The sequence below is a fragment of the Barbus barbus genome, assembly GCF_936440315.1.
Source record: "Barbus barbus genome assembly, chromosome: 46".
Lineage (NCBI taxonomy): Eukaryota > Metazoa > Chordata > Actinopteri > Cypriniformes > Cyprinidae > Barbus > Barbus barbus.
In genome coordinates, this window is record NC_136724.1 from 24,710,601 (window position 1) to 24,723,118 (window position 12,518).

The following is a 12,518-nucleotide window of genomic DNA, read 5'->3' on the forward strand; positions in this document are numbered from 1 at the left end:
TATATAAACACTAGTGCAATGAACATTGAAAGTGCATAGAAATAAAAATTTCCAGTGCATAGTACTCAGTGTGTGGATGTTTTTTTTTTTGTTTTTGTTTTTTAACCGATTTTAATGATGGGGAGGGGTGAAGAGTTTGTGGTGGTGTGTGAGGGGGGTATCATTGGGCAGAGTTTAGTAGGGAAACAGCTGTAGGGAAAAAGCTGTTCCTGAGTCTGCTTGTTCTTGATCGGAGGCTCCTGAAGCGCCTCCCAGAGGGCAGTAAGTTAAACAGTCTATGGTCAGGGTGAGAGGAGTTCTTAAGAATGCCGCGAGCTCGACGTAAACAGCGTTTTCTCTGGACGTCCTCAATGGCAGGGAGTGGTGTCCCTGTGATGCGTTGGGCGGTTTTCACCACCCTCTGTAGTGCCTTGCGGTCAGCAGCTGAGCAGTTCCCATACCAGACTGTGATGCAGTTGGTCAGGATGCTTTCAATTGCACACCGGTAGAAGTTCCGCTGGATGATTGGAGACAGGTGGTTCTTCTTCAGTGTCCTAAGGAAGAAGAGGCGTTGGTGAGCCTTCTTGACTAGGCTGGATGTGTTGGTGGTCCAGGTCAGGTCCTCCGAGATGTGGGTTCCCAGGAACTTGAAGCTGGAGACACGTTCAACAACCATCCCGTTAATGTGGATGGGGTCACGCGTTCCACTTTTCTTCTTCCTGAAGTCCACAATAAGTTCCTTTGTCTTGCTGGTGTTGAGGAGCAGGTTATTGTCAGCGCACCATGCAGCCAGGTGCTGTACCTCCTCCCTGTAGGCAGTCTCATCGTTGTCTCTGATGAGGCCAATCACTGTGGTGTCGTCAGCAAACTTGATGATGGAGTTGGATCCATGCACAGGCCTGCAGTCATGGGTGTAGAGGGAGTAGAGGAATGGGCTCAGCACACAGCCCTGTGGTACGCCGGTGTTGAGTGTGATGGTGGTGGAGCAGGTGTGGCCTGACCTAACATGCTGAGGTCTGTTGGTCAGAAAGTCCATAATCCAGCTACAGAGGGAGGTGTTAACACCCAAGTCTCCAAGTTTAGTGATCAGCTTGGAGGGAATGACGGTGTTGAATGCTGAGCTGAAATCAACAAACAAAATCCGTGCATAAGTGTTGTTATTATCCAGGTGTGTGAGTACCGAGTGCAGTACTGTGCATACTGCATCCTCAGTGCTCCTATTGCTACGGTAGGCAAATTGGTGTGGGTCCAGTGTGGGTGGGAGGCAGTTCTTGAGGAGTGCCAGGACCAGTCGCTCAAAGCACTTCATAACAATGGGTGTGAGTGCTACGGGGCGGTAGTCATTCAGGCACGTCGGGGAGGAGTGTTTCGGCACTGGCACAATGGATGTGGCCTTAAGGCATGTTGGCACAGTTGCTTGGGTGAGGGACAGGTTGAAAATGTCTGTGAAGACCTCTGCGAGCTGCTCTGCACATATCCTGAGCACACGTCCAGGAATGCCGTCAGGGCCAGCGGCCTTGCATGCATTGATCCGGCTCAATGCTGTGCAGACATCTGTGGAGGTGAGTTTGAGGGCCTGATGGTCTCCTGAGAGTGTGATCTTGGTGGCTGTCTCCTTGTTGTTATTCTCAAAGCGAGCATAAAAGTCATTTAGCTCATCAAGGAAGGAGACGTCTGTGACCGTTGGAGTGGAGTTGCATGGCTTGTAGTCACTGATGACCTGGATGCCCTGCCACATGCGCCGGGGGTCAGAGTTGGAAAAATGCTCCTCTACCTTTAGCTTGTAGCAGTGCTTGGCCTTCTTGATGCCCCTCTTCAGGTTAGCCCTGGATATGCTGTAGGCCTGAGCGTCATCTGATCTGAAAGCAGTGTTGCGGGCTTTCAGCAGGAGCCGCACTTCCTTGTTCATCCATGGCTTCTGATTAGGGTACGTTGTGATCTGTTTCTCTGTTGTAACACTGTCAATGGAGGTATTGATGTAATCCAGTACAGAGGTGGTATAGATGTCAATGTCCGTGTGAGAGCCACTGGCAGCCTGGGAAGCAAACATACTCCAGTCCGTTTGTTGAAATTTGTCCTGAAGTACAGACTCTGCTCCCATTGGCCACACTTTGATGGTCTTCACTGATGGCTTCACACGGTTGATGAGGGGTGAATACTTGGGGGTGAGAAACAAAGAAAGGTGATCAGACTGTCCCAGGTGGGGGAGGGGAGTCGCGATGTAAGCTCCTGCGATGTTTGTGTAAACATGATCCAAAGTTTTTTCTCCTCTAGTGTGGCAGGAGACATGCTGATGGAATTTGGGGAATTCATTTTTCTTAATTTTTATAATAATAAAACATTATTATTATTCATTAGCTTTTTTAATATTTATTGTTGTTGTTGACTAAAACTTGGTTGAACTACTAAAATTACTGAAATGCTGAAATAAGGATAAATAGAAATATTAAAGGGTAAAAATAAAGCATGTGACAAAATTACTAAAACTGTAATTAAACTGAAAGTTAATTCAATAATTTTGCCTCCTTTAGGTAAATTTGTCTTGTTTAAAGGGTTTAAATATTTTTTTCTGGAAAACAAATCATTGTAGTGTTTGTTGTATACTCTTCAGCTTATTCTGATTTAATAAATACCTGTTTTATTTATGTTCATTTTATTATTTATTTAATACTGTAAATAAAACACATTGCAGTAATGGGAATCGCTGAAGCAAGCAGACCATCTGGTTTGAGAAATGTGTTTATTATTTTAAAAAATATCAAACTTCATGCTTTGTATGAATGTGAAATATTATTCCTTACATTTTTCTTTAGATTGTAAGGTGAAATGTGACCCGGATGTGTTTAGTGTCGTCATGTTTCTGATAATTATTCTGTATTTTGCCTCATTTTTGTCAGGTTACAAGCCGAACGAGTTTAACTGGGAGAAATATCTGGAGGCCTGTAATGCTCAAGCGGCACCAAAGAGCCTCTTCAGATCCCAGAGCAGCGTAAGTCCGTCATCATTACTCAGGACTGCTCTGAACACAGATTAGAGGTGCTGTGAGTGTCACTAACGAGCGGTTTCTCGTCACAGGCGTCGAGCGGCTCCGTGTTTGCGGTGGGCATGAAGCTGGAGGCGGTGGACCGTAAGAACCCGTGTCTGGTGTGTGTGGCCAGCGTGGCCGACATCGTGGACCAGCGCTTCCTAGTGCACTTCGACAACTGGGACGACACCTACGACTACTGGTTAGCAACACTAACTAACCCGTCAGAGTAATGCTAGTTAAACATGCAGGACGCACTGCTGCATAACATGCCTACTTCATGTGGTGTGTAGCGCTGGGCAACGATTAATCGCATCCTAATAAGTTTGCACTGTGTATATTTATGTATATAAAGACACACACATGCATTGTATATTTTGAAAATATTTACATATATACATTTATATTTTATATTATATATACAAATATTTAATATATAAACATAACATTTTTCTTAAATATATACATGCATTTGTGTGTATTTGTGTGTATAGATTATAGATTGTATAGGTTATACAGGAAAATGCCACTGTAATAATATTTGAAGCACTGTTACCAAGTATCTATATTTTTATAAAAACTGAAATAAAATAAAGATAAATATGAATTTAAAATGACAAAAGCAAACAACAAAATTACTAAAAATGCAATTAAAATTAAGCTGAAGATATAAAAAATAAACTCTAAAATTTGAGTTAATAGTATATAAATAATTATAAATTAATAACTGGAAATAAATAAAAAGTAAACCTTAAATAAAAATAAAAGCTGAAATAAAATAAAGATAAATTGAAATATTTAAGTACATAAGTAAAAAGTACATAACAAAATGACTAAAACTTAAAATAAATTCAAGATAAGTTTAAATATTTAATAAAAATGACTAAAGCACATAACAAAATGACTAAAACTGAAATTAAATGACAGATAAATTGAACTATTTAATACAAATGGCTAAAAATGACTAAAGCACATAACAAAATCAAACAATGATGAGGGCCGATGAAAGAAGAAAGATCACAGTAGCATAAGGATGATTATTTATAGGAGGTTTGATGGAAGTGTGTGTGATATTCTGTGAAGGCTGTGACAGTACTAGTGTGTTCTCTGATCATCTTCATCATCATCATCTCTCCAGCACATTAATAATATCGCATTAATATCCTCTCCTGTGTTTATGATGCCTGATTGATTCGCATTTGTTTCGGTGATGTGTGTTTTACATAACGCACTGCATCGCATCACTGCTGGGATTTGCTCATGAATAGCCCTGGAGAGGAAGACGAGGTAAAATTAGAGTCCGGCCCACACAGAGAGACACGTCCGTCCGTTCACACAGCATCTATAAATGGATTCGAGCAGAAACAGCATGGAGTCTGAGAGCGTGTTATTACTGTGTGCGTCCAGCAGGAGAAGCTGTGTGTGTAAGAACAGTCCCACAGTAGATATACGTCCAGAAGCCCTCGCACATCCTCTGTCAGACCAGTGAAGTGCAATCAGCAATAATTATTATTCCATCTATAATTGTTTATTGGTTAGATAAACAAGCCTTGTGTCATTGGTTGCACTGCAAAACCTTATTTTTTTCCTCGGTATATGAATTATTAAAACTAAAACTTAAATAAAAATTAAGATTTCATATTTAGAAGTATTTTAATAAATCAGTAAAAATTAAAAAAACAAAACAGTAACTCAAATTAAAAATGAAAACTGAAAATAAAAAAATATAAAAATAAAAGCGAATTCAGTATATGAATAATAATGTAATGTTATATTAATAATACTACAGTAACATGGGATGTGGGCTAAAGTTAATACAGCAGTTTGATATTAACAAACTATTAAACAAGCTGAAATAAAATATAAACTTTAGATGAAAAACTTGATAAAATGTTTGTTGAAATATAAAAATTTAATAAAAATTACAAAAGCAAATATCAAAATTAATTAAAACGAGACCTTAAAAATATAAAAATAAAAGCTAATTAAAAATCTGAATAAAATGTATAGTAGTTTATAAGTAAAAGTTATAATGTCATAATTTTAATTCACTGAAATTAATAACTGGAAATAAATAAAAATAAACCTTAACTAAAAGTCAAATAAAATCTTAATAGGAACATAAAGTACTAAAATACTAAAAACTGAGAAAAAATGACAAAAGCACATAACAGATAACTATAAGTAGACAAATACAAATAATAAAAAAATAAATGAAAATGGCAAATGCACATAAGAAAATTACAAAACCTTAAATTAAATAAAAATAAATGAAAACAACAAAGGCACATAAGAAAATCACTAAAATTTAAACAAAATTAATGAAAATGACAAATGCACATAAGAAAATGACTCCAATTGAAATAAAGTAATGTTCTGAGGTGCATCCAGCAGGTTGACGGTGTGTTTTGTGTCTCCTCAGGTGTGACGCCAGCAGCCCGTATATTCACCCGGTGGGCTGGTGTCAGGATCACGGCCGGCCGCTCACAGCTCCTCAGGGTGAGATCATGTTCCTCATGTGTTCAGGATTAAGGTCTCTGCACACTGAGTCCGATGCGTATTAATTAATGTTGCGGAAAAATGACAGTCTTCAAGCATTGAGGATTATTTTGTTGTCCTCTCGATTCTTAAAAAAAAGAAAAAGAAAGGAAATATTGGGTCCATCCAATCCTAAAATATAGAGAGGAAGGAGAGAAGAGAATTTCTGAATTTGCTCCTTAAGCAATAGATTAGGTGATAGATTTCATTACAGACGCTCGTCAAACGCTGGACACTAAACCCTCTTTGTGTTACTTACAGCAGCAAACAGTAAAAAGCTGCTCATCTGGAGGACAAACTCTTGCGGTTCCACATGAAATGACTTTATATTCACGCTCAGATTCCATGTCAACATCTTGTATTGGCTCTTTATATTCAGACTCAAATATCTGCGGCTATAACCCGCCACAGACTAACTGTCAAACACTAATTACCCAGTGGGGTTGTAATTAAATGCACATTGATGAATGAAGCCGTCTTACAGTCCTGCACAGATGTAGAATTTAATAACAGGATTGATTCTGTTGTTTTCCGGTTTATTATTATGAAGCTGTTTTTAAATAATCTGTGTTTAAAGCACTGTAGAAGTAAATGTGACTAGAATTGATAAACTGCACACATTAAAAAACATTCAATATAAACATACCGCTGCTTTTAGAGCTCTAATATATTATATAATGTCATTTTGGGTAACAAAATTGTGAATGGCAGTAAAAACGTGTGTAGAACTTGGATCTCAGTGTAAGTGGAGCTGTGTTTGTGTCTGTGAGCTGAACACAGGTTAGTTTGTGTGTGTTGTGATTGTTGTAGGACACCCGAATCCAGAGCACTTCGTCTGGGAGGAATATATGGAGGACACGAGCGCGTCTGCGGCTCCCAGTGAAGCCTTCAGTGTGGTGAGACGCATTTCATAGTTCATTATACATTTACATACTTAGCAGACGCTTTTATCCAAATGAGGACAACAGAAGCAATCAAAGCCAACAAAACAGCTATAATATACAAGTGCTAGTGCTCAGTTACTTTAGTGCAGAACATGTAGCAAGGTTTAAATATATATATATATTAGTGCTGTCAATCGATTTAAAAAACATTGAATTTTTCTGAAATTAATTGCGACAAATCCCACCTAACATATTTATTTACATATTTAATAAATATTTACCTACAGTATAATTGACAGATATCAATTTTAACATTTATTAACTTATTTACTTTTAAAAAATAACTTCTAATTTAAGTGAACTTATTATTATTTTAAGTGAATAAATGTCATATTTACCTGTGCCCTTCAGCAGAGATATACAGAAATTGAAATTATCAAACACTAAATACTAAATGAAATATAGATGAATCCTTAAAGCTATAAAAGTTCTTTTTGCCTCTTTTTTTTTTTTTTCTTTGTCATTTGATTAATAGACATCACAGCAGCTGGTTTTAAGGCTGTTTTGGCTGCTATTTCTTTAAGAGCTGCCGCTGCTGAACGTGACGCGGATCTGACACGCATCATATTTTCTCTCAACTCTTTTTATGATTTCTGACCCACTTCAGGTCATAAAGTCTCTATTAATGAGCTGACGAGTTGAATCGGGTGTGTTAGATGAGGGAGACTGGGCTGTTCCGGGACAGTTTGGAAAACCATTTCAGAGACATGTTACTCATATTATATATATTACATGCACAGTTTAAGGCAGCTTTAGTTGCCTTTTTGGTAACATCATGACTTAACTGATCACGACATTGCATGCTCGTAGTTTATTTCAGGCTTTGATATGAAATGATACAGGCCAGCGTTTCTACATTTCTCTTTTATGACAAAAATCATTAGGATATTAAGATCATGTTCCATGAAGATATTTAGTACATTTCCTACTGTAAATATATCAAAACTTCATTTTTGATTAGTAATATGCATTGCTAAGAACTTCATTTGAACAACTTTAAAGGAGATTTTCTCAATATTTAGATTTTTTTGCTTCCTCAGATTCCAGATTTTCTAATAGTTGTATCTCAGACAAATATTGTCCGATCATAACAAACCATACATCAATGGAGAGATTATTTATTCAGCTTACAGTGTATAAATGTATAAATCTCAATTTAAAAAAACTGACCCTTATGACTGGTTTTGTTGTCCAAAGTCACATGTATCGTTTCTCATATGCCTCTTCTCACAGCAATCGTCTTTAAAAGAGAATTGCAATTGTAAGATTTAATATATTGAAGGCAGCTCAAAGTATCAGTAGGCCTATATTAGTGTTATCATTTGATACTGTTTTTGTGGTCCAGGGTCACATATATAAAAAACGTGATGTAGATGAGTGTGGCTGTGTTCTGAGTGCTCTGTGTTCCTGCAGAGATCTCCACACGGCTTCCAGACGCACATGAAGCTGGAGGCGGTGGACAGACGAAACCCCATGCTGATCCGCGTGGCCACCATCACCGACACCGAAGACCACAGAGTCAAAGTGAGGAAGAGTTTGGCTTCTAGTCACAGCTTGACTGATCAAATCATCTGCAGTCTTTCATTTAGTCATGTGAACACTGGCGATAAACAACATTAGACTGGATGCTTTTAATGTAAGAGCAAATGGACTGATTTTATACATTTCTAGTCTGATATATCAGTCACATGAGCTCATGATGTTTTTGAGTTTTGACTAGATATCCATGAGCAGAGCTGTACACTTACAGTACTTTTCAAAGGTTTGGAATAATTAAGATTTTTAAAATGTTTTTGCTAACCAAAGCTCAATTTATTTGATCAAAAATACAGTAAAAATTTGAAATATATAATTTATTTCTGTGATCAGAGCTGTATTTTCAGCATCATTACTCCAGTCTTCAGTGTCACATGATCTTCAGAAATCATAATAATATGAAACATTTCTGATTATTATCAATGTTGAACACAGTTGTGCTGCTCAATATTTTTGTGGAAACCGTGATGCATTTTATTTTTCAGGATTCACAGATGAATAGAAAGTCTAAAAGAGCAGCATTTATTTGAAATAGAAAACATTTGTGACGTTATAAATGTCTTTACTGACACTTTTGCTCAATTTAATGTGTTTTTGAGGAATAAAAGTATTCACCTCTTTCAAAATGTAAATCTTCCTGAACCTAAAACTTTTTAATGACAGTATATTTAAATATCTATCTGTGAAGAAAAGCAATACAGTAAGAAATACACAATAAAGCGCTACATAAATGCTTCATTCATTCATTCAAAATTATTGGTTACACTTTATTTTAAGGTGTCCTTGTTACAGTGTAATTATACATTTAAGTACTGAGTAATATTAATTAACTACATGTACTTACTATATGGTTAGTGTTACTTGCATGTAATTATACATAATTTATTGTTATTATAATAGTAAGTACATGTAACAAGGACACCTTAAAAAAATATGACTCCATTATTCATTTATTTATAAATGTTTAGACCAAGACAAACTGGATCTGAATGATCCGAATGAATGCCGATCTGTTATTGTGGTTTGATTTATTGTTGCTCAGGTGCATTTTGACGGCTGGCATGAGAAGTTTGATTTCTGGGTGGATTCAGATCTGCCAGACCTTCATCCCATGGGCTGGTGCTCCAGAACGGGTCACCCGCTCGAACCCCCGCTCAGTGAGTCTCTGCTTACTCTCACAATCACACCACAGACGCTTGAGCCGCAGCTAATGCATCTGTGACCCGTGCTGGCAGAATGAGTGTGAATGTGCACGGGCTAATTTTGAGCTACTGGCAAAAGAAGTGAAAAATGAGTTCATTCACTTCCAGAACAAAACTTTACAGATAATGTACTCACCCCTTGTCATTCAAAATGTTCAAGTCTTTCTTTCTTCAGTCGTAAAGAAATAGTTTTTTGGGGAAAACATTTCAGGATTTCTCTCCATATAATATATTTCTCTTCAGCAAGTGAAGTAAAATGTTCCGCTTTTATGCAGAATTTTAAATGCAGTACCATAGCTGTATCCACGTGAAGTGTGTGTGTGTGTTTGAGTGTGTGTGTGTGCATGTGTGCCTGCTCGAGTGTGTGTGTGCGTGCGTGACTGTGTGTGTGTGTGTGTGTGTGTGTGTGTGTGCGCGTGTTCCCATTATGCCACACTTATAGATCACATGATGAATTACTGGCCTGACCTGAGAGATGTGAAGTTTTACTGTGTTTAGTGTGATGTATGAATTGCTATTATCATCTGTGTGTGTGTGTGTGTGATGAACTGAAGTAGCTGCTGTTCACTAGAGGATGAGTAACGCTGTATAAACACCTTTCTACTGCAGGCTGCGGTCCCGCACTCATTCAGTGTGTGTGTGTGTGTGTGTGTGTGTTGTGTTTTTCTGAAGCTCACGCAGGGCAGTCAGACATGAAGAGCTCCGTGACGCAGGGTGTGTGTCCAACCCCGGGCTGCAGGGGCATTGGCCACATCAAAGGAGCAAAATACACCGGACACCACAGGTGAGACGCTCACACACACCTCAACCTTCATTCTGTCATCATTTACTCTTTATTCAGTAGGATACAGAACAGTCTTCACATCACACTTTTGCATACTGTGAAAATCTGAGAATGAGAACGATATTCTTTGCCAAGTATGCTTAAACGCACACAATGAGTTTGCCTTGGTAACAGAAGCTTGTAATGCACAGACAAAATAACAATAAGCCATACATAATATCTGTAAAAAGTACAGATACAGAAGTGAAAAAGAAATATCTAAAAATACACAACAGGCTAAATAGACAATGTATGTACAAAATGGAATATATAATTGTGACCCTGGACCACAAAACCAGTCATAAGGGTCAGTTTTTTTAAACTGACACTGAAAGCTGAATAAATAATATTTCCATTGATGTATGGTTTGTTATGATAGGACAATATTTGTCTGAGATACAACTATTAGAAAATCTGGAATCTGAGGGAGCAAAAAAATCTAAATATTGAGAAAATCTCCTTTAAAGTTGTTCAAATGAAGTTCTTAGCAATGCATATTACTAATCAAAAATGAAGTTTTGATATATTTACGGTATATTTACAAATATACCTGTGCTACTCATGACTGCTTTTGTGCTGCAGGGACACATTTATTTACATTTACATTTATATATTTATGCATTTAGCAGACGCTTTTATCCAAAGCGACTTACATTGCATTCAAGTTACAGTTTCTACATTTTATCAGCTCTTGCTTTCCCTGGGAATTTATGCAGGAGAGCGTGAATAAGAGGAGTAGTAGAATATGGTAGATAAATATACCTATAACTAGTGTGTCTGGTTTTAGAGCCCCATGAAATCCTCCAAAGCTCCACGTCTGATCGGGGTTTCTTTAATGCGTTAATTTGGTGTTAATAATAGTGAAATAATAACTTGATTTACACACATTTCATGCAGCGCCCCGTAACAGATCTTGCACTGATGTAGTGTCTGATGATCATGACGCAGAACGACTGACTGCGAAGTCTAGTAAAATGCAGTTATATGAGCCTAAAATTCAAGATATGAGTGCAAAATATAAATATTTACATCATATGAATGCTGTGCTTCCCCAGTATCTGCACCATTGAAAATGTGATATTGATTCATACAGCAGTTCAATCAACAAGATGTTCATTTAGTGTTACATTTCAGAGACAGTTTGTCTGTTTTTGGTCAGGTTCACAAATAAAAAAAAATAGTTCCAATCAAAGCCACGGCAGAACTGTTGAGCGCCTCTGATCGACACACAGCAGTGATTCATTACTGAACGAATCAAATGATTCAATGATTCATTTATGCATGCATCAGCCGTTTGAACAAATTGGTTGAATGAATGATTCAATGACTCACCCACTACTGGCAGTTTAGGTTCATATTTAAAGTTTCATTTAATTTTTTATATGACAAATTTTGATTGCTTTTTAAAAACCCATTTATCTCATTGGATTATGTAATTCTAATTGAGGTATAAATACATTCATGCCTTGTCTGAACAGTGTAAATATTCCTAAATGGCAGATTCAGCTTCTGAAAATAATCTTATGGCTAAATTGTAGTATTAAATGTTTATGCGTATTAAGTTTTTTCAAAAGGTACTTCTTGTAATGTCTATTCAATGCTTTTCTTATTTAACACAATAATGACTTTTTCTTTTAAACGGTAATTTCTCAGTCATAATTGACCAATGATTTAATTAATTTGATTCAAATGTGAGTGGCTTGGCAGCTGTAGTTCAGAGTTTGAGAGAGTTTGCTGCAGTAGTGTTTCTCTCAGTAGCATCTGCTCGTAAACGAGCTCAGACTCGACCGTGACCCCAGCGACCCACACAGTATGAGGGTTAGTTTTTGTGCTACGTGTTCTCCTTCATATGGGCATGCAATCAGCGGCGCTGCTATTCCTATAGCTCACCTTTCCCTGCCGTATAATCACCGGAGAATCAATTGAGCACGTATTTCACCCATCCTTTAGTGAAAGGATACAGCTTTTTTTAGAAAGCCGCTTGTGATTACACAGAGCAAGACAGAAGAAGAAAAGCTGCGCTTCAGCGAAATCCTCTCTGCTTAGAATCGACTGGACTGGCTTTCATTAAAAGCTCATTTGCATGCATTTGCATACGAAAACTAGCTATTTAAGCAGAAGCGTAGCGTCACGTTGCGATCCGGTGGACAGGTGAACAATACCCGAGTGTTTCTGTGTTTGTGGATTTTAATGAACGTCCTCCAGAGTTAAATGAGTTTGACGCTCAGAATCTGTTTATATGAGACGCCTGAAACCATTATTACAGTGAACTACAGCAACTGAAGCATAATGTAATGGATGCATAATTAATACATTAAAATGAGCAATCAAAGCGACTTCATAATCTTCTACTGCCTCGTCTGCTGGAGCTTCATCATTTATGCTTCATTATAAATGAGCTTATTATGTGTTATAGTGTAGGATGAGAAACATATAAAGTTATCATTTCATATTTTCAGTTTCTTTTTAAA

The 12,518-nt window shown here is 37.4% G+C and overlaps 1 protein-coding gene across 2 annotated transcripts in view; it reads left to right on the plus strand.

The window, feature by feature from the left end:
- The window catches only part of l3mbtl4 (L3MBTL histone methyl-lysine binding protein 4), a 65,482-nt gene that overhangs the window by 22,359 nt on the left and 30,605 nt on the right, over positions 1-12,518 (plus strand). For both annotated transcript variants that reach the window (XM_079408750.1, XM_079408749.1), the window contains exons 8-14: positions 2,877-2,968; positions 3,055-3,206; positions 5,427-5,503; positions 6,353-6,438; positions 7,900-8,010; positions 9,065-9,179; positions 9,897-10,008. In XM_079408750.1, coding sequence (XP_079264876.1) covers positions 2,877-2,968; positions 3,055-3,206; positions 5,427-5,503; positions 6,353-6,438; positions 7,900-8,010; positions 9,065-9,179; positions 9,897-10,008 — 745 coding nt within the window. The remainder of the gene's footprint in view (positions 1-2,876; positions 2,969-3,054; positions 3,207-5,426; positions 5,504-6,352; positions 6,439-7,899; positions 8,011-9,064; positions 9,180-9,896; positions 10,009-12,518) is intronic.